The sequence below is a fragment of the Protopterus annectens genome, chromosome 3.part1 (assembly GCF_019279795.1).
Source record: "Protopterus annectens isolate FY-2018-M chromosome 3.part1, PAN1.0, whole genome shotgun sequence".
In the NCBI taxonomy this organism is placed as follows: domain Eukaryota; kingdom Metazoa; phylum Chordata; order Ceratodontiformes; family Protopteridae; genus Protopterus; species Protopterus annectens.
Window position 1 is genome coordinate 1590643203 of NC_056732.1, and position 27873 is coordinate 1590671075.

At 37.1% G+C, this 27873-nt stretch overlaps 1 protein-coding gene across 6 annotated transcripts in view; it reads right to left on the bottom strand.

Annotated features, from left to right (window-relative positions):
• Nucleotides 1-27873, bottom strand: part of LOC122798566 (tropomyosin alpha-1 chain) — a 127798-nt gene that overhangs the window by 91692 nt on the left and 8233 nt on the right. For 4 of the 6 annotated variants that reach the window (XM_044067623.1, XM_044067619.1, XM_044067622.1 and 1 more), the window contains 8 exons: nt 22503-22636; nt 20909-21026; nt 19882-19952; nt 19069-19144; nt 18538-18600; nt 18070-18139; nt 15691-15769; nt 12796-13102 (listed from right to left, as the gene is read on the bottom strand). In XM_044067623.1, the coding sequence (XP_043923558.1) occupies nt 13099-13102; nt 15691-15769; nt 18070-18139; nt 18538-18600; nt 19069-19144; nt 19882-19952; nt 20909-21026; nt 22503-22636 (615 nt within the window). In that variant the 3' untranslated portion in view covers nt 12796-13098. Of the gene's footprint in view, nt 1-12795; nt 13103-15686; nt 15770-18069; nt 18140-18537; nt 18601-19068; nt 19145-19881; nt 19953-20908; nt 21027-22502; nt 22637-27873 lie in introns of those variants that run through there. The other 2 variants (XM_044067621.1, XM_044067620.1) reach the window with 2 other exon arrangements.

Here is a 27873-nt window from a genome sequence, read left to right on the forward strand (position 1 = left end):
GTGCATAACCACTTGTGTGCATTTCATATGAACATTTATAACTCTGCTCACTGTGCAGTATGTCACATAAGGTAGTTCTATGTGTGGTATTAAATCATATTCTTACATACACTTTGAGCATACAAGTTAACCTTTTGTTCAGAAAAGGTCACTTCCACCATTTATACAATTCCTTTGATGCAATTCTCAATACATATTGTTAAGGCAAGGTATGAGATGCTTTCATTAGTTCTCTGCTACTGCATTTGTATTGCTGAATTCAGTATACAATTTACTATTAACAAGTATTATAGCCTAGTGAACACTAAACTAAAACTTGGTAGCAATATTTCTGAGCTACACCAATGAAAATATTTATAAATACATACATTCATTGGAGCAAACATTATGTAATAAAATAGCTTACTTATCATTAAGTGGGAAACGTACACTGCCTCAAATAAAAATGCACAAACATTCCTGGACTTCATTAATGCCAGCTCCAGAGACTAACTGGCTCAAGTCTTAACTAGACATTCAAAAATTTTGGACCAGGCTCTGACAAACACCTACAGAAAACACATCACTGGTCAAATCTGACCACTCATTAGTAGCATTCACTATGACGATAAAACCTGACTTAACACAAAACCTTTCCTGTACTTAGAGTCTACTCTACCTTTTTGTTTTTAGAGTCTACTCTAAGGCAAACCTAATCCAGCTAACAGATGACCTAATGAAATTTAAGTGCCCTCCTCACTTTTCTGACCCTTTCTTGTATGCTGCCGCATTTGTGAATAATTTCTATGCCCATCTCAATGCATGCATCATGGCATCTGTCCCCATAAGACATAAATAGCCAGATTCAGGAATAAACCCCTATATTTGAACCGTAGTATAAACAAACTATACAATAAGAGGAAGAAACTTATAGCCTATAAAAGCAAACTTTCACATCATCTAGAGTTGAACTTAAAAAGCTCAATAAAGAACTCAGAAACAAAATCAAATCATCCAAAAGTAAGTATGAACTGGAAATGTTACATTTGCAAATGACAACCACAAAGCCTTCTTCAGCTATGTCAGAAACCTTACCTGTAATGCCCAGCTCTGCTCAGAAGTCATACATAACAGCAACATTTATTCAAACATTGAGTACATAGCCAACATATTAGAGGACAAATACATCTCTAGCTTACTCCCTTATCTTCCCCTAACTTTCTCCAATTATTAGCAATGCTCACCCCATCCCCTCTAATTACTTCTGAGCAGGTCCTGAATACTATCTCCAAGGCCAAAAACTCATGCTCCATTGGACCTGATAATGTTCCTGGCTGCTGTCTTGTCAGCACTGGACACTGTCTGACTGACTCACTACTACACCTGCTCAACCCCGGCCTCTCTAATGGATTTGTGCCAGAGGAATAGAGAAATGAACTAATCAACCCACTGCACAAGATAGAGATCCATTACTAATTAAAGAAATAATTAACCCACTGCACAAGATAGGGATCCATTACTAATTAAAGAAATAATTGACCCACTTCACAAGAAGGGGATGGTTTACTGTCAAAATCTTGAAGACAAATTATTTTTGCCATCAAAACAACAAATGAACATCCTAAAAATGAAAACAAAAGCTAGCCTAAATGTCAAACATTGTAAACATAACATTCGACACTCGACATAACAAACTTCTGGTTTCAAAAGTACATATTTCCTTTTATGTTTTAGCAGGGAGGCAAGCCCCCTGCACCCCCCCATACCCCCTGAAAATTATATATATATATTTACTCTGTGATTGCACTACAGTGAGGAAAGGGGAAAGCTCCCGTATCCTCACTGTATCACGATTTCCATTGACAATGCCAAACTCATAATAACGAATCAAGCTTTATGTTCATTATTATGATGTCATATTATTCAGGTTCGGTATTGTGCAACTTTGAAAACTGCCTTTCGCCCACATGACTTTCGCACTCAAGTCTTCAAAATGTTGATTATAAGCGGAAGGGGATCCACTACTGATTCAGGAAATTACAGACCTAGAAGCCTGACTGTCCTTATCTGCAAATGAATGGAGTGCATCATTATGGAGAAGTATTAACAAGGGCATAGGCAGTCTACAAACCCTGAACCCAAACTAGTTTGCGTTTGTTAAAGCAGATACTGTCTCTTGAACCTGGTGGGCTTTTTTGAATAGGTCACTGATGCATTAGAATCTATTAAATTAGTTCATGCTGCCTACCTGGATATGGCCAAGGACTTTCATACCATCCCACATTCTGATACTATCAACAAGCTAATCAAAATAAAAGGAAACCACTGTGTTATCTGCTGGACAGCAAACTAGCTAACTGACAGAACCTAATCCGTTAGTGTGGGAGACATGGTCACTTCAAAAAGACTAGTAAACTGCAGTGTCCCCAACAGATTTGTCCTAAGACCCCTTCTCTTTGTTATTTACTTCTTTGATGTCAAGGCTGACATCATGGGCCTGTGGCTGACCAAGTTTACAGATGGCTTCAGACTTAGAGCTGTCAGTAACTTTCCATCTAATTTCCAATTTTTTAGGAGGCACTAACAGGCACCAATAAGTGGTCCTTGATCCACGACCTAAAACTGATTGCCAAGCAATGCAGCATTGTGTCCTTAGGCAAGAATGGCCATCCATTCATCTACCACATAGGTGACATCCTTTTGAAAGTTGACAGCATTAGGGACCTGGGCATTTTCATTGACAATGAACTATCCTTTCATCACCATGCATCTACTGTTGTTAAGAATTTTTTTTTTACCTTGACAAACTTATCACCCATGGATATTTTTTCCAGATCTAAGAAAGTTATCATCTGTCTCTACTCCTCCCTTATCAGGGTCATAATAGAGTATAATGCTCCTTTTTGCCTAAATCATATGACTCAGCTTGAGAGACCACAGCATTTCCTCACTGCAGTAATTAAGGCCATGACTTCCCTAAGCTACCCAAACCATTCTAAGGTGCTTTCTCAGTTTTCTGTTTCCTATAGACTCTTGATAAGTGACCTCTGTCTAGCCTACAAAGCCTTGTCTCCTCCTGCATATCTGCAAAACTAATAAAACCCTCAATACCCACTGAAGAGTAGTCATCTTAGGATTAGTGCTTCTATTTTCACCTGATGAGAGAAGGAATACAGTGACATTATTTCTTGGAGACTGCTGATCACCAGAAAGCCTAATAACTGCTTTATAAGTGACAGCTTGGAATCTGTGCTTGTATTCTGATCCTGGTGAGAGTAGGAGCAGAGTGCATTGATTCCTGATTCTTTCTGGTTGGAGAGTGAGTGTCTGTGCTTAACGTACCTTATTGGTCTGGTTTCTATTCGAGGCATCTACCAGAAAAAGGCTACAAGCCTACAGACCCTTGCATCATCTGGGACAAAACTGTGAATCACCAAACAGGCTGTGGCCTACTTCTCTTCTTTAGACTGGTACTAACATTTTGCTTCTGGTGAGAGAAGAAGCAAAGGTGCATTGTATCCCAACAGAATGAAGCTGTGTTGAGACCAGCTTTAGTAGTAGCCAGGCAGTAGCCAGTCATGTGACTCCCACCTTTTCATCATTCTTGACAAGCTAATTCTTTGTTTTCAGTTAGTACTGCTTGATTTCTTTCTAACTTCAGAATATCTGCCTAAACACTTCATCCTTAAATTTTCAGGGTCTACATATTAGTTGACCCTCAAGTGTTTGACAGTGCTCTGTACAGACTCAGATACCTTGAGTGACATTTTTCCTGTAAAAGCACAATTGATATTTCTCCAATATCTACGTGCACACAGGACAACTAGTTTGCAGTGACAAGTACTGTCCACATAGTTGCAAACCGGATACTCCTGACAGAGATCGACATTCTCACTCCAACAATCTAATCAATAAAAAAGTGTATGTTGCCATGGATATGAACTTTCCTACTGTCTCCATTACCAGCTTGATGGATACGGGCTTTACTGAGGCAATGTAGAAATTGCCTCATGTTTACTGACAACCAGTTAATTCACAAACAAACTGATACGGTATGTGAGAGATGCATTTACATGTCACTTGAGGCAAAGCTCTCACATAAAGGTACTCCTAATATCAATAAGGTTGTCAGTAGTACACATGTTGCACCCATTATGCACAATTCAAAGCAGACATCTAGACCCACATATACTGAGACACTTACATATAACCTTCCTAAACCACAAAGACCTCCTAGACAAAGTACATATAAGAAATACCCTCACCACCCCCAAAAGCACAATTTCAAAACAACACCCACATCAACACATAGAGCTACATTTCATGGAGCCTCTACCTCTAAGCCCATAAGGCTAGTCATCACACATTCCAACATTCTAGTCATTGGAGACTCCATTGTGAGACATGCTGATGTCCCCTCTCACCAGGCTGAGTAAGGTGAAAGTTACAGTCAGTTGCTTATCAGGGGATAGGATCTGCCACATTACTCAAGCACTCAGGTCATTGGATCACAATTACCAATATGACTCAGTCATAGTCCATGTGGGAGTAAATTATCTGAGATGTACCTCCCTAGACTACATGAAGAGAGACATCATAGAGCTTTCGGAATATGTGTCTCAGGCTGGTTTAAGTCTAGCATTGAGCAGCATTTTACCTTCTCCAAGGATGATGCCACAATATGAACAAAAGATGATTGACTTTAATAATTGGCTTAGTTTCTGGTGTCATTCTAAGGGGTTGCAATATTTCTCAGCATGGAAGGAGATGGTCAACAGACCACCCTGCTTTTCCAGGGATGGTTTGCACCTCTCCCCTCTAGGCTTTTGAATATTAGCTAAAACACTGTCTTCCCCCGTAGGGCCTTTTTTTATGCAATGCCATACTGAAAGTACTTTCGACATAGCAAATCAAAACAAAGAAAATCTAATAGTATTGCTGCTCAATGCTAGGAGCCTAAACAAAAAAAACTCCACTCCATGGAAGATCTCTTTACCCTAGAGAATGCTGATGTCTATGTGGTCTCAGAGATATGGTTTAAAGCCGCGGACAGTGCACCAACAGTGCAGGGTTATAATGCCTTCCACACATTTAGACCAGCTACTTCACAGGCAGGGACTAAAGGTGGAGGTGTCTCTATTTACATCAAAAATAAATATACTTCAAGGCTGGTCAAACAGGACAATGCACTTGAGCTGCTCCATGTTCAAATCATCCTAGGCAAAATCCAATACCACTTCCTTGAAAGCTATAGGTCCCCCTCTATGACTCATACCATGTATTTAAATTTATTAGAAACACTAACCATCCAACCCAATACTATATTCACGGGTGACTTTAATTACCCCACTATTAACAGGGAATCTTATACAACATCAAACATACATGCACAGAGATTCTTGGATTTTGTAAACACAAACTCCCTGGACCAGATAGTCAGTACACCAATGAGAAGTGCAACCATACTGGATCTAGTCCTCACTAATATGGGAGAATGCTGTACACCCCATACGTAATGCCTTCCCCTGGTAAGGTCAGACCACAAAATGGTCTCCTTTGAAGTAAAATAAAACCTGGACCCCCAGCTAAACTGGGAATATTCACAAACTATTCTAAGGCTAACCTCCTGCTATTAAGTGAGAATATGTCAAAATTTCAAGCCCCTATAAACCCTGAGAACACTTCTGCCTATGCAGAACTGCTCACAGAAACCCTGTACAAGCATGTTAATAGCTGCATAAAGGCAGCTGTACCCACCAGGAAGAAGTACAGAACTAACTCAAAAAACAAGCCACCCTGGTGGAATCACAAAATCAGTCGGATGTATAACAGAAGGAAGAAAATCATGGCAAAAAATAGGAAATGCAGCACCCAGCAGGATAAAGTATGCTCATTAAACTAAACAAACAACTCACAGGACATATAAAAGTCTACCAAAGCCAAATTTTGAGGTAAGTTTGGCTTCCCAGGCTAAGGACAACCACAAAGCATTCTTTAGATATGTCCGCAACCTCAAAGGCAATACACAGGTGTGTGCAGAGCTCATTGTAAATGGAACCTCCTATACTGAGCCAGAAGATATAGCAAACCTCCTGGCTGATAAATTCAGCTCCAACTTTACTCCTCTCTCCTCCTCAACCTTCCCTCAGGAAATACCATCAAATATAACTCCCACTACTATCACTAGGCAACAGGTCCTTAATGCTCTCTCTAAGACCAAGAACACTGCATCAGTGGGCCCAGACAATATCCCAGGATGCCTTCTAAATAGCATGAAACATGACCTATCAGTGCCTCTGGAATTACTATTGCCTCATGAATAGAAAGGCAACAGTCATCACTCTGCCCTTGTGGTCATTAGCCTAGTAAACACCTATGAACCTATAAGATTTACATTCTACCAAAACTTAAATAGGATCTGCTAGTGTGGTAGGTATATATCCCTGATGATTCCTCTTTAATGGAATAGATTTCCTTTCTATGTAAAGCAAAGTAGCTCCCTAAGCCTCTGTAAGTATAACCTGGAAGAATGGATGGGCTACCATAAATACACCCTGGGTATGGCCCCTCAAACATTCACTGAAGGGGTTAAAATTAGTTATAAATTAGGCACGTCAATGAGTATCTGTGATTTGGGGTATTGTAGCAAGGCTACTAACAATCCTCTGGATCATCAGCCTAGTATTGTCCTATGAACCGATGACTGTATGAACTCATCTCCATTGTATAGCTCCTCTTGCTCTATATACTACACAAACTGCAAGGATATTATTTTCTTTGAACTAATTAATTTATAAGCATCCACTTAATTATTTGGTTTAAAATGCTATGCATCTTATTTATATGTTTGTTTGTTGTGGTGCAACGGTCAGTATACAAGGTAAACATGCTATTGTATGTTATTACAAACAGCAATTAATTTGCATTTGTATGTTGTTTCAGCAGACGTCCATTAATTTATAACTGTATAATGGTGTTTGGTAAGAATACAGGCCTCATTTTGATGAGAGGTTTCCTTCTCATTCTGTGTATGTTTGTATGGCTATCCTACAAGTCATCACATACTTGTCAGTCATGTGTTTTAGTGTAAGGATGTGGTTTTAGAGGACAGGAATTACAATGCAGATTAGCGTTGATCAGTAGTGTTTACTGTGATAATCCCCTGCTTATGTTGTTCCACCATGTCTAGACATTTAAGTATGTGTGCCAGCAGTCATTCACTGTGTAAGGAGCATTCTTTTATTTGGGGGGCACAGGGGGCCTAACGAGCTGGGAAGATACATTCCTGTATGGCAGTTATTTATGTATTTATTCATCCATTTGATTGTAATTAAACTTCTGAAGTGTACAGTTGCACTCATACAACTTGTTGTAATTAGGGTAATGTGTGTGTGTGTGTGTGTGTGTGTGTGTGTGTGTGTGTGTGTGTGTGTGTGTGTGTGTGTGTGTGTGTGTGTGTGTGTGTGTGGGTGTGTGTGTGTGTGTGTGTGTGTGTGTGTGTGTGTGTGTGTGTGTGTGTGTGTGTGTGTGTGTGTGTGTGTGTGTGTGTGCGTGTGTGTGTGTGTGTGTGTGTGTGTGTGTGTGTGTGTGTGTGTGTGTGTGTGTGTGTCTCTGTCTGCATGACTGTGTGTGAGGAGGGGCATGGATGTTCACAACTGTACCCAAAATGTTTGATTTTTCCCTCGTATTGTTGCCCTGTCACTCATAAAATGTTTATTTTCTGGTAAATCATTCAAGATTACAGGCAGGCAGTAATGCCAAGCATTAGAGGTTAATACTTCTTATTGTTCAGATAATGCATGTTGATGCAAATCATTTTATTCTATTTACTTTTTAGATCAATTGGAATAATATTTAAAAAGTAGTCCTGATTTTGAGCATATATCCCACTCTAATGCTTATCTTTTGCCCAGAATTCTTTAGAAAAAAAGTTAAGAGTTATGGTATATGGCATCCTACTATTATTTGCAAAACTAAGATTAGTCCCTCTAGGATGCCAGTCTCTAGTGCTTACCTCATGTTCATTCACCGATCACTAGCTTTATTTTAACAGTCTGGCAATTGCTGAAAAGGATTAAGGAGCTCCTAACGATCCGCTTCCTTTGCTCCAGTGGCCCAGGGTTTGATTCCTTCATCCTTCATTTGCCTATCTGTGTGAGTCTGAGCAAGTCGCTTAACTAGACAGGGCATAGGGGCCTGAAAAAGGTCCATGGAGATCAGTGCTCCACCTTGATTAACAAATACAAAATAAAAATAAAGGACAAGGACTCAGCTGAATTATTTCCATATCGAGTGGAATCATGGCAGATGATCTCCACAGTTAAATGATGTCAGAAACGCTGAGACATCCGAGGATTATTACGGTTACAGGATAGGCAATGGCTTATGCAGATATATCACGGTATTCTGCAGGGAGACTGCCATTTGCTAAAGCTGTTGATGGTTTGACATGAGAGAATCAAAAGATTCAGAACTAGATGGAAGAGGGTGAGGGCTGGAGTGGCCTTTAAATTTATTAGCAATTTCAAGTGGTGATAATTCTGGCACAATAGTAGGGCTGAGATTTGTGTTAAGGGCTTTGTAACTAAATGAGATTACAACAAAAGGTCTGAGGATTGTTTCTGTGTTCATGTTGTTGGTTAAAGGAGAATTTCTTTCTTTTTTTCTTTTGTTTTTGCTTATTATGAGAAACTTTACCCTTTTTTTGAGATCTCTACACTATAGAAGGTATGGAGTCCTTTTATAACAATGATAATGTTTCCAGCCTTGGTCACATTGTGACATATGACCTTTGATGTCAGAGATTAGTCAGGGTGTAGATCTGACTTTACAGAGGTGCAAAGTTATTAAGGAAAGAAGGAGTATTTAAAGTAGATGACACTGCCATCGTGTTTTACGCCTTACAGGTGTCCAGCTGCTGTGGACATTATGGATGGAGTAGTTAAAGCAACTAACTGCAGCATCAGTACTGAAGCAGTTGATGAGGGACTCAATGAAATTTTTGAAGAGTGATAAAAATGTTTGTGTGTTGATTTTTTTTTTATTCCTAGAACAGGTAAAGTGGTGAGAATTCATGGTTTTGATGCAGATCTCATGCTGTACAGAGGTGGTGGTCACTAAGGCCATCAGATTTAGTGGCTGCCTTATCTATGTTGTCAGCGTTGGTTGCTAGTAGCTAGTCTAGGATACTGCTTCATCTATTGCTTTGTATATTCTGGTAGTGCTAAAGATACAATAGGCCAGACCAAAAAGATTTAGTGCAGGCTGCGTATAGCAGTTATTTGTGGATGCTCATCAATACTGAAGTTGTCGAATATCAGCCCTTCTCCATTTACATTTCATGTTACCCATGACAGCGTGCCTTTTGTTGTGTTCTGAATAACATCTGTGTAGATCGACCCCACGGTGAAGATTTGTACTGACTGACACTGACTGTGACCAGTAATACGTACATCTCACATATAGACTGGCTTTGAAGGGGATTGCTAATACATTAAGTATTGATAGCAGTTCCATCTGTCCATTTCTACTTCTAAAAGTGTGATAAGTACTATATCCTGGTGGTAGGATTTTATTGTTTATTACACAACGTTGTTTAACATTCAATGATGCTGTAATGTTGCTGAAGTATTGCTCTATCCATGTGTGAAACTAAATGACTTTTACTGAAAATACTATATATAATTTGTAATTTTTTAGATTCCAAGGGGCCAGTCCAAAAAACCTCACCATGGTCAAGCAGGGTGCAGTTTTCAAAGGGTCTACATTAAATCAGTGAATGCTTAAAATAGCGAACGCTGATTTATCAACCCTTTAAAAGTGAAAGCTTGAAATCCTGAAGACACAGAACAGCGATTTTTTCCCAGGGAAAAAAATTGCTGGGCCATGTTCGGGATGCTGCCATTTCCTCCACTGTGGTACGATCTCGGAGTTGGTATATTTAAGTAGGGGGGGTGGGGGCACAGCCCCCCACACACTTTATTTAGTGTTTTGAAGTTTGTTTGTTTTTTTTTATTTGTTTTGTGGAACAGCGATTTAATCGCTGTTCTGTGTCTTCGGGATTTCAAGCTTTCCTTTTTTAAGGGTCGATAAATCAGCGTTCGTTATTTCAAGCATTTGATGATTTAATATACAACCTTTTCAAATGGTAGACCAGAAAACAGAAGGTTCTCCCTACAACAGAAAGAAAATATAAAGGAATATTTAAAATTATAACCTTTAATTAAGTGTCTTTGTAGGAAGAAAATACTGTGCTGTTTGCATTTGCAAGACTGGAAATAGTGATGAAAAATATAACTAGGAGTGATTATTTTATGGAGCCAGTGTGAATATGCTGGGAATAGTTCTTTGTGTTCTGCTTCTGGACAAACATTGATAAAAATAGATTTTACTGAGCATAACTTTACCCTTCTACAGGCACTTTGTGTCCTACAAAAGGAAGTATGTATGTGAGAGCAAGGACCAGCAACAGGGTAATAAGAACCAGTTATAGGATATGAAAGCTAGTTTGCGGGAATGACATCATGACTTTCTGATTGGATGCTTGGTGGTTTATTTTATGTTCTATAACTGTCTATGACGGCTCACTTATATGCTAGTTATGAATGGGAGAGAACTAGATTAATAAGCAAGTAAACCAAACACGTGACCTGCCTTCTGAACCCCTGAGAGTATACATCAGTAATCTGCATTTGGATCCAGACTTGCTGGGAAGGAGTCTTCAGGTCCTTAAAGTATGGAATGGAAGTTCCCCTTACAAATCTTGGGTAAGTATAACACCTACTGGTGGGATTGTTTGAAAGGCTATAAACTAGACTGCTTGTTGCTTATCTTCTCATGTATTTCCTGTGGTCATCAGGCAAATTCTAAGGTCACATAAAAATGCAACAAACTAGTGCCTTGAGTAGGCCATTCTTTTATCAACTACATATATGAATACAAGTACATGGCTGTAACATTCTTTGTAATGCATGCATTAACTTATAAATCTAGTGCTTCAGAAAATGACAGTGAAGGCAATAACTACAAGGATGAATAACAGCCATGATGAAATATGTTATTTCCTAGGCAGTGGGGTTCTGCCTCCGTCTGTTTCTATTTGATGTACTGAATCACTGTGGGGATAAAGGGACAATAGGTGCAGAAAATGAAATTAACATTTAATGACATATATGACTATATTATTAATTATAAACTGAAAGAATCACTGAAACACATTTAATCACTAGAAACACATTCAAAACAAAACAAGTCAATCTCACCAAATACCAAAACACAGCTTATTGCACACACACACACACACACACACAGACACACACACAAAGCAAACACTGCATCTCACCTTCCCTGAAATACTGTTACTCCACCAAAAAAAAAAAAAAAATACAAGCACACTTTCCTCCACAAAACAGTTTTTACTGTGAGCATATCCAGGAACCATTTAACTATTTCCATTAACACAACACGTTACTGACTTCCTACACAAATCACAGCAAGAAGTTACAAAACAACAGAACCTACATTCAAGCAAATCAAATTATCACTAAAACAGCATTTATGTGGGGTCTTCACCCTCACACTGTCTTACATACATATACTAACTCCATGGTCATAGAACTGTGACCACAGTGAATCCTTCATGAAACTGCTGAAGATAATATAATGCAATTTAACTTTGTATTCATGCTGTTTGTCGACAAGTTGCGTAAGTCACAAACTGCATGGTAATGGCAACAATTGCACACACACACACACACACACACACACACACACACACACACACACACACACACACACACACACACACACACACACACATAACATTTTGATGTTGTATGCATTTGCAATGAAAACCTCCCTGCAGCACAACCGACTGTTAATAATTTTAATTTTTTGTATGACCTAATTGATGCTATGGGACTGGAAATATTGACATTTTTGGGGGACAAACTCTTCTCTATCTTAGAAGGCATTCTGAAAATGAAATCATAATACCCTTCTCTCACCTGCAGGATTTTCTTTCCATTCACTTAGAGTGAAAGATCCCAGAAGTGCTACTCACTTTCAGGATCCCTTGTTGTAGTGCCACTAACTATATTTTGTGAGTTGCAAATGTTTGTGTTCCTATAATTGCTTTACAGACTCTGAAATGAACACTTTCTTAGAGCTGAAGAAAATTCTAAAACAAATAGCCTTCAATGTACAAAACTTTGTTAGCTTATTTTCCTCCTGTAGGTACTCCTTCCTTTCATTCCTCAGTCAGTGTCAAATTTCATTCTTTTTCATTCCAATCTCAGGGGTCGGTTATCTGTGGCAAAATAAGCCTTGTCATAGTTAATTTCCAATTCCAGAGAAGCAGTAATTTTATGAACTCTGGGAGAAGGGAAGAGGTGGAACAATAAAAAGAATTTCCTGTGCAAGGCTTTTCCTGGATCAAAAATCTTGAATTTAATGGGTGAAACAGTATGACAGCCAAACAAATAAATTTGCAACAAAAGTTTAATGAGATCTCATGTAATCCCAATGTTATATTGTGATGTAGTTCTCATTCAACATATTTGACTCACAATGTCTGTTAGCACCTATCTGCAGAAGGCAGGAAGTATTATCTCTCAGAATCGGTCTTGCTGCAATTGCTTTTAAATTTTGTGTCTTCATTATAGAAAGATTGTACTGTCTTAATGAGAAAAAAAAAAAACACTCTGCGGGCTGTGAACTGTTGGCACACCTCATTACCACACAGTTCATCTTGTGCAACTGAAACCACATGAAAGAACTCCCAAACAATCATCCAGTAAAAAAACAGCCCTAAAAGAATAAGGTACAGATTCTAAATTTTATTACATTTTTCAAATTGCAATTTAAAAATAAATAAACATTGGGAATAAGTACAGTGTACACATATGAAGGTTTATTTTACATTGATAGAAAGGACCAGTGATATCTGTACAATAGAAGTCACCATGAGGGCCATGCCCAGAGACAGAATGTTAGACATAGGAGAATGACTTAGAAAAGTTGGAAAATAGAGACAGGACTGTGAAAAGTGGTGATGAGTTCAGAAAGAAAGTTGCCCAGCCGGTCGAAGACATCAGTGGTTTTGTGAAGCAAAGCAATAGTTTAGCTACAGAAAAAGAGAGGTGGAAATTGTTATGCATACTTCAAAGAAAGGAAAATTAAATGTATAAATCATAATAATATATAATGATTTTTGCCAAATGTACCAAATATTTAATATACCAGCAAAAATTAGAAATACCTGAGTCTACAAAAGTATATTTGTTGGTAGCTTGCTGTGTATTACTACATGCAAAAATCCATGCAGCACACTTCTAACATGCACATCAGTTAAGAAAGATTAATAACTGAGCACATGGATGGTACTCAATGAGTTCAGACACATAGACTGGCATATGTTCATGAGATATGGCACCATATTGGTATAAAAAGTCAGACAAAATGGTGTTGCATTTAAAAGTAATAATTATGTTGCAGGGTCTGTTAAAAGCAAAAACTATATAGTGCGTAGGCTTAAAATAAAGTAGTATGGAAGGCAATGATATCTTATCATCCACTCATTTTACATAATTGCTTTATCCAATTCAAGGTTGTAAGGGCTAAATCATGTACCAAGAAGCAATGAGTATAAGGCAAGATCCATCACTGCAGAGGGCATACACAAACGCACACACACACACACTCACACACACACACGCACACACGCACACACACACACACACACACACACACACACACACACACACACACACACACACACACACACACACACACACACACACACATGCATGCACACGTGCACACACATGCACAGTCTCCAATTTAGTACAATTCACTTGGAGCAGTTTTGGCAGATAAGGGAAGAAACCACTGACCCCAGTGATAATCCATGTGTATGTATGGAAATATGGAAAATATGCAAACTTTACAAGACCTAATGGAGAATCAAATCGGGAAACCGAGTACTATAAAGCAGCTATACTAACTCCTACACCACTGTGCTACCCTAATAAATATGTATTTGGCTAATTCATTACATTTTGTCACTTAAAATGCACAAAAATAAACAGAAGCCTGTAAGCTGCAAGTTGTTGTCTGCTGTGTAAGACACTGCATGCAAACACATAAGAAACCATAGATCTATAAATCCATGAAGATGATGAGATAAATTACAAAGAAAAAGGCTTAATGCTTAGGTTTATAACAAAGGCTAGCAAAACAGACAATTTCACTACAAACAAGAAGAGAGAAGACTGGAACTGAAAGTAATTTAAGCACAACTAGAAATGAAGCATTTATTACTTACTGCAGCAAATATATAAATCTTAGTAATATAGAATTTGTGCAAGGATGGTAGCACACCTCATTCAGGTGAACTAAACCACAAAGGTGTAAGTTAACTGACTTCATACACAAAACCTATCTTGATATACTTTACTGTGATTTTGAAATGGGTTGTTAGACTATGTAAACAGATGCTTTAAACCTTAAATCTGTATCAGTGAAACTAGAACGCAAAGTATTCCTAGGGAGTATTTCCCATTTTACTAGGATGCTGTAGTCTAAAAAATATGATTTAAGTATTTGCAAGTATGTGATCATCTACAGTCAGTACACCTCTGTAACTTATTTTGTGTTTTCCAGTATGGCTATTTTATTATATGAATGTAGTTAAGTTATACTTAACATTTTGTAAGTGCGGTTTCCTTAAATATCAGTGGCAGTTTCAGATTATTCACCCAATCTGTGTTCTTCAAATTCTGTACCCATTCAATTATCACTAGCAAAGCCTTACTAAGATTTAATGCATGCAATGGTATGATTGATAAAAAGACCATGAATTAGTCTACATGAGTTATTCTATGAAAATATAACTCAGTAAGCAAGAAAGTTCAAAAATATTTTAGAAGAGTCACGCAGTTTCTACATTAGAAGGAAAATGGGAACTGTATGACTTTTCAGGTAAAAGGAGTTATTTTGATATAGTTAACATCTGTTCATTTACTATGGAAATATCTTTGGGTAGCAACTTACTAGATGAACAAAAGTCTGCAGCACTGTACACTGTATTGTCATGTTTAATGCAGGCATGTACTTTTCATGCTACATGTAACAGACCAATATTTAATTATATCTTCAAATATGGATTATCATACCCTTCAAGCTATATTATAGTGGTTTCTGTTATCATCATCAAATGTTATCAAAGTATAATATTTGTTGCATATTTCTTAAACAATTTCCCAGTAATTTTTGTTATGATCATTAACAATGTTATCAGAAGCTAATACTTCTTGGAATGGCTTGCATGGCCAGTTCAAAGACTAGCATTCATCTTTGTATGCTAACCCTCACTTTGATCTACAATGTGATCAAAAGAAATATTTAATTTAATAGGTTTGTTGTATTGTTCACAGTGCCATTACTATAGATTTGAGATGTTAAAAATAATAGTGTCTTTTGTCCTCTATTTTATGAATTAGCACGGCATGTGATTCAAGTATGTTAATAGTTTCCCGTGCTTCCATGAAGTGGTTCCCTTTAAATTGCACTGAATTAATAGAAATGAACAGAAGTCAAGGCAAATAGGCATATATTAGTGCATGCTAGGAAAAACAAAAGAAAGAGCATATGAAATTATGTTCATGTCAATGCAGGCAAGCAGGCAGAAAGACAAGATAAATATTTATTTACATGGAGGTCATGTCATTGAGAGCATTGTCCAACTCTTCACTGATTGCTTTGTACTTCAGTTTCTGTGAATACAACTCATCTGTAGAGGTGACGTGAAAGCAAAAAAGGACCAGAACAGCCAAGAGATGTCAGGAAATCATGTGACAGCAGCCGTTGAAGGTGATTGGCCAGCATCAAGCAAAAAGAGCAGAAAGTGATTGTGCACAGCAAGAATAGGTGTAGTGACCATCCAGGCAAACACACACAAAAAAAATAAAAAATAAAAGTAAAAATTGTGTGAATAACAAGATAAATATAATAAATACATTCTTTAAAAATTAATTACATACTTATATAAAAGCCTAATAGTTTATAAATTCCTAGCTCTCTGTCTTGAGATTGAATTAACATAGCAAGTTAAAAGAGCATATTTTGAGTAAATATACAACAAAACTTGGATAACTGTTATAACCATATTTACTAATTAAAAGTCCATAAACAGGTATGGAAAGATTTGGATGTTACCACTACTTCAAAACTAAGAGGTGATACTGTCTGTATCTGGTATAAGTCAGTATCCCCTAGTCAGAGCAAATAGCTGTGATTAAAGTATTGCAGTGTGTGTGAAAAAGTAAAGCCTCATAGGGCATTCCATACTTAATAGTGGTTGGCATTATATTATCAATTGTGTACCTCAAACAAATGATGTTTTTCTGGTGCTATGGCTATTGCAAGCCATTGATGCATCAATTTACCAATTATTCCTTGAATTAGAAGATGACTCTGATGTATACCTGCCATTGTCAAATAAGGTCATTTGAGTCAGTTTTTGCTAATCAGGATAATCTCACTGTAAGATAAAGCACATTGGGAGGGTAAATCATAAAACCAGAAAGGACAAAGAATAAATTATCTAATGGGGTATGAAATATGTAAACTTCTTTTACAACTTCATTTTAACCAGGAGTAGGAATTACTTGAAAGACTACTAGCAACAACATTAAAAAGGGGCTTGGATAATGTGCAATGTGAAAATGTAGAAAAAGTAAATCCAATAGCTTATTTTTGTTTTCTTTTTAAATTTGGATCACTGCAACTGACTACTTTGAGATTTCATTGCTTTGCAACATCACAAAATAATTTCATATTAAAACCTGAATCCTACAACTGCTGTCTACATGGCATGCTAGATCCTGCCAGAAGCTATTAGACCCACTGAATGCATCTTTTTGCTCTGATGTACCCTTTTTATATATTTGGAATCTGTTAAACTAAACATACTAACAAGATTCTCTTGTGATATGTACTCATGGTTCTATATACCATGAAAATAGTTCCACCTATAGACTTCAACAATGCTTTTCACTCATTGTGGAAAAGATCTTGATACCATGCTAATGACCACTTTAATATCTGCATGACAATTATAAAAAAACGGCATAATTCCCTTCCTAACACTCAGCATCCGATAACATTTTAAAATATTTTTCAGAGTTATATCTAACAATACAATAAAAAAATAAAATCAACTGTAGCAGGAAAATGCAGTGCATTTTATTTCTTTAGTGAATTCGGGGAAAGCTGCTGAATTTGTTCTCTAATATGATAACACAATGCATGTTTCTTATAGATAACTGAGACCCATTTCTTTCCATGAACATTTTGAAAAGCCGTACGGTATCTTAGAGTGAGAAACGCTTTGGCGTAAGGATATTCCACTTCACATGGAATTATTTATATTTCTATTGTCTTTTTTATTTTGTATTAGGATATCTCAGCTACCTGTAGCTATTAAATGCTAAAGTTTGGTCCAGTTCTTATTTATGACTTCATCTTCATAAAATGAAAAACAAACTGTGTGCGTGTATCACCATAAAACCAGAATATTGGATATTAAAGGCAAGATCATATAACCATTATAACTTGAGATCAACTTCAAAGATGGCAAATTATAATTCTGCAAGTTATATGTGCAAGAAATATCAGAAAAAACAAAGCCCAAATACTTCTCAGCATAATGCTATTGAAGTAATTACCCATGTACATTTGACTGTTTGACATACATATTTGGGTCTCTTATGGTAGAGTCTGCATAAATATAGAAATGAGTGTCAACATTTTCTGTATTGGGAACTATACCAAATAAAGTATGCAATACAAAATGTTTGTTAATATCAAATCAAAGCCCCTAAAGGTGTCATCTTTTGAGTTACTTTTGAAGGAGAAAACTATTTGTGCTTAGTTATTGTGTCACCTAAACTGAGTTTCCATTTGTTCTTACCACTTATGGTAAAACCACCTAGTTGTGCATATGTTCAGAAATTCCAAAATTAATCAAGAAATGAGTTACTGTAAAGGAAAGAAATACAACAAGCAAATTAGAAAGAAAAAAAATCATACCTTCCAAGTCATCAATGGTCTTCTCAAGCTTAGTGACTGTCCTCTCTGCGAATTCAGCGCGTGTCTCAGCCTGCAATTATGAAGTGGATTGTATGAAGGTGGAGCAAATTAAAACAAACAATGATTGCTAAAATAGTAGTAATGAGAAATGGACAGTTCAAGTGTGATCATGCAGATAGGCAGCAGTGAGTGCTTCATTTGGCATTCTAGTTTAGTATGAGAAATACTGAGCTCACATGGCCGAAGAAGGAATATTAGTACTCTAATTATTTAAGACACTCATATAGTGCTATTCTGTTAACAGAAATATGGTATATAGATTAGCTCCCTGGAACGTGGGATGAAAAGGATCATTAAAGACATTTAGAACCTAGTTGACTTCTTTTTGAATACAGCAAACGTCTAGAGCTCGGGTTACTGTTGCAAATGAAGGCAAAAGTATAAAGCCAGAATGTGGGACACACATACCTCCTTCAGTTTGTCTGTGAGGACTTTGATTTCCTCTTCATACTTGTCTTCCTTCAGAGAGTACTGTAATTAAAAACCAAAAGGCAGTTATCAATAGCTTATTTACCTGCAGCGCTCCATTTGTGAGAGTTGCATTTTGGGATGGTCACCACAGATCTTGTCCCAGCATATTTAGTTAGGGTGCAAATAACACAGGAATTGGACTACTCACTGAATTTAAAATACATCAGCATTTAACTACTCACATTAAAGTTATTTTCTAGTGTGTTCCAAACTGATAAGCATATCCAAATTCACATAAGAATGTGATATTCATTTTTATGTCTTCATATAGTTTTGTTAATGGAATGATATTAAACTGAATTACATTACATCTTAATTGTATCTAAGATATGAGAACAAACTCTACAGCATTTATTCTTATTACCTGGAACAAGAGAAAAAGAAATGCTTTTCTTACTCGGGGGGTGGGGGGGGGTGTTCATTTCCTTTAGACATTGCACTGTTGTTTGACTTACGCTTGTTGCTTACCTTCTCAGCCTGAGCTTCCAGAGACTTCAGGTTGTTGGTCACAGTTTTCAACTCTTCTTCCAGCTCAGCACATTTGCTGTTTTATTACAATAAAATAAGAAAGAAGGGTGTTCAGTGACAAATAAAACAAAGAAAAGAAAACATAATATCGATCACAACACTGACAGTGATGATGTCAAAAGATGAATGTATGCAGAAATAACCTAAACACACAGTCTGGGTTATAGCTACAAAAAACAAATGAAAGAAGGTGAGATATTTAATGATCTTATACAAGATCAGGAAAATCTTATTAACAAGACTGGGGGAATTAGGTAAAACAAGATGGGATTATGTTTTGAAGTACTCTTCTACAAAAAAAAAAAAAAACCAAAAAAAAACAGTTTCTAAATGAGTCGTCTGTACTAAATAAGAGTCGTACATATATATGTATGTGTGTGTGTGTGTGTGTGTGTGTGTGTGTGTGTGTGTGTGTGTGTGTGTGTGTGTGTGTATATATATATATACACATACACACACACATATATATATATATATATATATATATATATATATATATATATATATATAGTATATGGTCACATAGATGGCATATGCAGACCAGTATGTTTTGAGAATTATCCAATATAAATAGGATTATTATCTGTACTCATAAATGGTTGTTGTTCTCTCAAGTTCCTTCAAAAGATATTTCTTATGCTTGCATTTTTTTTTATAAAGAGATTACAGCATAAAATGAACTTCTCTAATGTCCAAAGAGTAGTGTTGATATGTCATGAGTAGAAGAATTTTCTTTAGCTGCATTAATTTTACCTTTCTGCAAGTTCAGCACGTTCTTCTGCACGTTCCAAGTCACTTTCAATAATTACCAGCTTACGGGCGACCTAGGTGAAAAACAAAATAATGGTAAAGTCTGTCCTTTAACATAACTGTATAATCAGCTACGCAGTGCAGCTGACATTGTGCTTGGCAAATGTTTTATATGTGTTATTACTGCATTACATTTTTGCTTGCACCAAAAATTGTTACTTCATTCTGTTTTGGGGAGAAAGGACCACATTTCTAGCATGACTGCTTCAGAAAAGTGAAGCATTTTTTTTTTTTAAATTTGAAGGTTGCTGTAATAAAATGAATATATGAATAATTTTATCCCAAATGCCCCATCCTCTCTACCACGGACACCAAATGTTTGTACAATAATTCAACGAGTATGTATTTCTTCTGATAGTAATTTATCTCACAACATGGTTGAGCAAAAAGTCCTAATAAGAAGGAAGGGCTGACCATTGCAGGATCGAAGTGACTTGCCATTACTGGCTCAGTTATCCTGGGGGCAGGGTGGTTTGTATACTACTGCACCACTGACCTTAAAAGAAGAGTTGAGAAATGGAAGGTAGCAGGTATGGTGTGAGCTGAATCATGCTGAACATAAATCAGGGAGGTAGTCTCAAGTATGTGGAGGCAAGATCTGAGGGCCCTACAGCAACAGCTTAAGTATGGCCCCAGCCACTGTGGGGAGGGAATTAGGTGGGGTGTCACACAGGCAGGCTAACTCACTCCTGTATAATTGACTTTCAGTTCAAGTGGGGAACAGGAGTGTCAAAAAGACTGTCACTCTAATCAGCAAATGAGTGGGCCATATGGCAGTCATCCTGCCCAGGGAAAGAACTGGCCTGGCTCTCACCCACATTGGGGGAATAAATGATTTGACTGGGTATAGAAGGGTAGTATTCATACAGATCATACAAACCCTGGGGGTGGGAGTCCTGTTATGTAACAGATGATTAATGGGCAATATTTAAATATCTGCAACCGGTCTTCCAATAACTAACAAACTCACCTCCTCATACTTGCGGTCAGCATCTTCAGCAATGTGCTTGGCCTCTTTAAGCTGGATCTCTTGGATTTCCATCTTTTCCTCATCTTTCTGTGCCCTGTTCTCAATAACTTTCATGCCTCTGTAAGGAAAGAAGAATAAAATGATGTTGTTACTATAGACCTACCCTGTGGACGAACTCTGCCAGAGGATAACATACAGTGCAACAGTGATAAGCTCTTCTTAAGTCATCCTGCTAGTTTTTATTTCCTCAAAGCTGCTCTTGCAGTAGTTGCTGCTACTGTCAGGTCTGGCAAATAAAATGATGCCGTTACAGTACATAAATTGATGTTTTTCTATTTGAAATTGATGAACAAAGTTATAATGCAGTTATATCAATATTTCTGAAGCTGTCTTGTCAGTCATGTCAGCCCATTTCCATTCTGTTAGTTAACATTTGATATATTCAGCCATTCAGTAAGTTTAGAAAACCATGCCTGAACTGTTCAGGTGTCCCCACTCAAATTAAGTACAACAGCCATCCCTCGTACTCCTTCTTGGACCCTACACCACTATATTTCTATATCACCATTGAATGAAGCCAAAATGCATCCAAGACATCATCCTAAACTGGTTACCACTCAATTCTTGGTTCCCATAGCCACAGTCTCCAAGCCCGTGTCCGGCATAAATATTTCAAGTTTATTTGCCAAATGACTGTTTGCAGTCACATGAATTTCCTGGTGTTGGGAGGAATTCTATAAATACAGTATTTATCCTGTATAATTCTGAAAGAGAGTATAAATGCATAAAATAGGTGCAGTTATAATTTCTGCATGACCACTTATGTAAGGGAGTACAAGTGAGTGTGGATGTGTGGTATGCATATCTGCATGTGTGTGTGTGTGTGTGTGTGTGTGTGTGTGTGTGTGTGTGTGTGTGTGTGTGTGTGTGTGTGTGTGTGTGTGTTTGTAGTGAGTATCTGCAGTTGTTGCATTTCTGCATGTGGTTATGTGTGTGCCTCTGAGTGAGTGCATATGTATGTCTGTATTATCTTCAACTGCTTTTTTATATATATGAATATATATATATATATATATATATATATATATACACACACACATATGTGTGTTTGTGTGTAGTGAACATCTGCAGTTGTTGCAATTGTGCATGTGTTTATGTGTGTCTGAGTATGTGAGTGTGTATGCCTTTGTATGTTCAATTGGTGATGTGTGTGTGTGTGTGTGTGTGTGTGTGTGTGTGTGTGTGTGTGTGTGTGTGTGTGTGTGTGTGTGTGTGTGTGTGTGTGTGTGTGTGTGTCTGTATTTGTGTGCTGACACACATATGCATATAAGTGCATGTCAGAAAGAATATGTTTTCTTAATTATTTTTGTTACCTAGGCAAACAGATAAAAACAGATATACAGCTGTAAATATGACTAACTACAATTTCCTGTTATTAACATGTTTTGAAAGATGCTAAAGGCACAAAAATTGTGAAATATGAACTTCAGTTTTGGAGTATGTCTCTAGTCTCATTACACTTTACCAAATCCATTACTTCTGTAAATGTCAGGGCTCTTATATTAAATGCAAACAACTTCTTCAGGTCATGTACCTCTCGCTCTCATCTGCAGCTTTCTCTGCCTCTTCCAACTTCTGCAGGGCTGTGGCCAGACGCTCCTGAGCACGGTCCAACTCTTCCTCAACCAGCTGGATACGCCTGTTCAGGGAGGCCACTTCAGCTTCAGCCTATGCCAAGAAGGTAGAGAAATTCAGCATGCATAAATAAGAAAAATCCATCTGGACAACGTTCATATCATCATGACAAGCAACATTGCCTCTTACTGAAGTTCCAAAATAACACAACAAAAACTGAGAGAATAATATAGTAATACCAGGTGTGGTTGTTGCAACCACTGTTCTTATGTCTTTGAAGGTGAAACTCTCATTTTATATAATGGTTTAAAGTGTAAGGTATATTTACAAAAAGGAAATTGTTCCATCAAGGGAGTCACTTACCTTGCTTAGTGTTTTGCTTGGCCTGTCTTTTATGTGACCAAAACTGAAAGATGTTTACGCAAAATAATTTATGAGCACCTTTACGATATTAAGAATAAAAAAGTATTTCGGCTTTTCCCAGTTAGGAGTCACCACAGCGGAACTCTGGTCCACTCATGATTGGCAGTGGATTTTACAGTATCAAGTTGCCAGCCCGACGCCCAACCTTCAACGAAGGCATGCCCATTCACACTCGCACCTACCTGCAATGTCTTTAACTTCACTCGACCTCGGGGAGGACATGCAGACTCCACACAAAAGGTGATCCAGCTGACAATCGAACGGGAGAACCTTTTGCTGTGAGGCGACAATGCTAACCACCGGACCACCACAGCTATATCTTTACGATATTAAGAATAACAATGAAAATAATTAATTATTTGAACATGTATTAAAATACCCACAATATATTACATTTTCATTTGGCATATTGGAGCAGGATAAAACCAGTCCCAAAGGTGGTGACTGGGAAATTAAGCTGGAACACAGGGAGTTATTATGTTAGTTAAGATTGAATGCACATAGAAAGCAATGTTTGAATGAGTTTGTTTCAGTACAGCCATTACTCAAATTAAATATATTGAAATTATAGGCTTTTGAAAGTATTTTAATACTTATATCAGTATGTTTGTGTGTATTTGTATGATAATTATTGTAAGTATATCTTTTTAAATTGCTATTTTAATTATCTTTTAATTTGATCTATTCAATTAAACAATTACATTTAAGGATGTGATATAATGCGGGATATATTCTGTTGAAGTCCCGAAAGCATTCTATAAAAATTATTCAACTTTTATTTGATGAGTTGGTTTTACTGTAATCCATTTTCCCTAGCATTATTACTATTTTGATTTTATTCATAGTTTCGTACTGAGCTAAATGCCCTTGTAAGCCTAGCCAATTATCCCTTGTGAGACTCAAACCCTGCACCTTGTCTTTGTAAGGCAAACACCTTAACCATTATGCCACCCTTGCTTTTATAATACTACACCTATCGGTTATCAATAAATATAATATGTTAAATGAAGGTGGATGGGGCCAAAGCTCACAATTTTCATGCAGTTTTACAGCAAATATTACAGACTCTAACAGTACTCTTTACTTTACTACAGTTACCTTAAACCAAGTAAACCCATCACACATTAATTCTAGGATGTCTCTTTTACAACTGTACCCCTGCTATATGCACTGCAAATCGCTAGTTAGCAGGTAAACAGCTCGGTAACTCTTCCTTTCCCACTTGTCAAATGGTTTAATGCAAGGTGCCTATCAATATATTACAGCAACTGAGACTTTTAAGACTACACAACACAGGTTTCAAGAACTGCATCAATATATTTTCTTACAAAGTGTGCATACAATTAAAACTGGTCTAATGTGGAAACAGATAATACACCCAAAAGCCAAAAGCAGAAAACACTAATCCATATACCAGAGTGCAGTCACTGTTATCTTTACTGGAATCCCCACTGAGTCTTTTTCCTGAAAGGTGTTGAAGATATTATTATTGGATTCACTTTCAAATGTTGAGTCACAAGCTGTTTCAGGGATAAGATTGCATGATTATCACCATACGTTCCCCAAACTGGGTAAAATATTTGAAAAGTAAGGGACATAATGTTATTATACTTTAGTAATGAAAGTCATGTAAGAAAAATTAATAAATATTTTATTGATCTAAATTGATTGCTATTGTTTTCATAAAATGGTGGATTCACTATTATATAACACAGATATTTTTTTTTTCTGAAAAGCTGTATATACCATTGGTGTAATGGTACAACAGTTAGCATTGCTGTCTTACATCTGGTTCTTTACTTTTGTTCTCAGCTGGAATTTCTTTGTGGTGTCTGCTTGTCCTTTTGCAGGTTTTCACCAGATTCTCCTGTTTTCTTTCATATCTTAAAGAACTGACATGAGTGAACTGGTAAGCCTCCAGATATTCTATGGTTATTGCCGATGTGTGTGTGTGTGTGTGTGTGTGTGTGTGTGTGTGTGTGTGTGTGTGTGTGTGTGTGTGTGTGTGTGTGTGTGTGCGTCTCCCATATAGAATTAGATTCTCTGTCATCCATCCACTACATGTCAAGACAGTTCTGGCTCCCCATTACTGTGAAAGAGATAAAGTGGATAACAGAAGAATAAATGAGTGAATGAGAGTATATCTGCATTACATGGTGTTTTAAAAAAGTCAAGCTGCTTTGTTCCCTGGCAGATTTTCAGAACTCTGTGAAATGTTGATTTAAAAGTAACTTCTCACAGCACTTAAAATACTATTTTCCATGTCACTGATCTAGCTCTCACATCAAGACTATTTGCTTTATTCAGTGTTGCATAACTAAAAAAATCATTACACTTTTCTTAACTTTATTCAGAAAAAAACTGCTGTCTATTTATTTAGACAGAGTTGTAGAGATCTGTCTTTGGAAAAGAAACATCTTCAGCTAGGATGTACCTTTTTTCCAAGAATAAGTCAAAGGAAAATACTAATGCTGTATATTTTCCTCGGTGCAAAAAGTGCTACATGTATAAGATTTGTCAGGGAGCTCCATACATGTTAAATGCAGTGACGAAACTGGCTCAAGCAGCCTGGGTTCCAACTAAATAGGGCAGCAGCATGAGGATAATATAGAAATATCACTGTTAAATAGATATTTGGATTTAATTATATTTATTTAGATACCTAGTAATAATGAAACAGCTGCTCAGTGACTTTATGTTATCATACAGTAGATTATCATCCCTTTAACTAATTTGAGTTGTTTGGTTTGGGGTAGGGTTGCTTTCTTTTTATAGGAATGAAGGATGTCAGTAGAAATTGCACAGCCTGTCTGGATTTGCAACAGGCTTATCAATCTTAGAGACATGATAGATATGAAACTGTTGCACACAAAGGATCCTTTTCAAAACTGCAGGTAGCGTTTTCTCCCTGATAATTATGATGAGGCTAAAAGCATCATTCTAATTTTCAGCTGCAATGCAGAAGATACTTGGGCCTACTATCTGTCAAGTCAGCAACACAGCTTCATTCCTCAGGCCATATCATAGATGCTGCTTGTGTATGTTTCCGTGTGTGTGTGTGTGTGTGTGTGTGTGTGTGTGTGTGTGTGTGTGTGTGTGTGTGTGTGTGTGATCTGTCTGTCTGTATGTATGACTGCATGTCCTGAAATGGACTGGCAACCCATCCAGAACTGGCTTCTCTGCCTTGCTTCCACTATTGTGGTACTAGCTCAAATGTGTCCATAACAAGGATAATGGGGTATTGGAGAATGAAATAATGAAAAAATGCTGAAATCTCCATACCTCTAATAGAATTGCATACTTCTTTACTTGATTGTCACAGGAACATGATTTCATTAGAACTGTATCATGACCTAAAGACAGCAATTGTATCCGCATGACAGCAAGTACGCCCAGGCAAAGTAAGTAACAGACAGGATATAGCATTAGTCCTTCCTTTTTATCCTCCCAGATGCTTTGTATAAAAACTGCAGTGCAGTTTGAGGTATTTAATGTTTAAGGCACCTCCATATAATGTTTCAGTAACATGAATATGTTAGATTAATGGGAGTATATCCAACAAAAATAGATTATGTTCTTCACTGTGTACATGCACACTGTGTAAACCAGTGTGGAGCACTTTTTTGAAAAAGAATGCTGGGGTGGGTCTTAGAGCATAACAAAGCCTGCTATGTCTCAGCTACTAGAGCTTGGCTCACAAATAAACAAAGCAGCATGGTACAGGGCAGTTGTGGCCTCCAGCTGCCACAGAAAACACTGCAAAATAGACTGGTGAATTTTGAACTTCCTAGGTCTATATAGAGAAACCTAATGAAAAAAGGAATTATCTGAATATGCAATCAGCAAATATAGCTACTTAAGATGAAATATGGGCGTATTACCCGAATAAATCCTCCAAGTGCTAAAGAAAGCATTTAAGAATTTAAAATATGTTCAAGTTTTTCCCTGCTTTATTTTTTAATCTCCATCAAGAACTTGGCACACACACATAAGCCAGGGGTGACAGTGGTGAAACTTCTTTCTTTGTAAGGCCACCTGTGTATATTTTAACTGCCTACTTTAGTTAACATCATACAAATGTGGGTGGGGGGGCTATATTTGTGAGCATGGGGTATGTGGTATGTAGGGGATAGTGAGGTGTATTCATTTCACTGATATTTTTTTAGCCATTGTTCTACAGGTAAAAACATTGAGAAATAATTGTATATGTTTATAGATGTCACAAAAGTTTTGATCTGGTCAGACATAATGTTCTGTGACATAACACATAAAGGCAGTGTGAGTGTTTGCATTTAATAAATGTAGGGAGTGAATTCCCCTGTTGAAAGCAAGATGCATTTCATCTTTGATACACCCCTTTCTTTCAACCACTCTGTGCCCCTGTTATATCTGTCATATTCTAGTGTTCATTTTCTTAAGCAATCTACTATTCTCTTACTAATTCTGCTTTGCAGGCAGTGCCACAGACTTACAACTGTCACATTTTTTTAGGTTGTGGATGCACTGCTGTTAAACAAGGGACCATATGACAGAATTTGAAGCATGTGCTAAGTAGGAAAGTACAATCATTGAAAGCAAGAATGTACAGTGTCCCAGGGGTTAGCTCGCATCTATTGTTGTGTGCACTAGTTTGTTTAGAACTATGGGATCCTGCGTTGGGCCCTATATGTACAGATGATCTATATATACAGAGTGCTATTACGAAAACAGCAGAATAAACTTTGTTTGCTCTCCTTCTATCTCTTTTGTAGCTAAATAGTTTAGTAATCAACATTGTCATTAAAATACATCAGTCAAAGGTATTTGTAAGTAAACTTGGAATGAGGACACTGACTATGTTCAATACTATTGTGCAAAGGTATAAAATAATATTACGAAATAAGCATTTATGTATCCGATCATTTTTT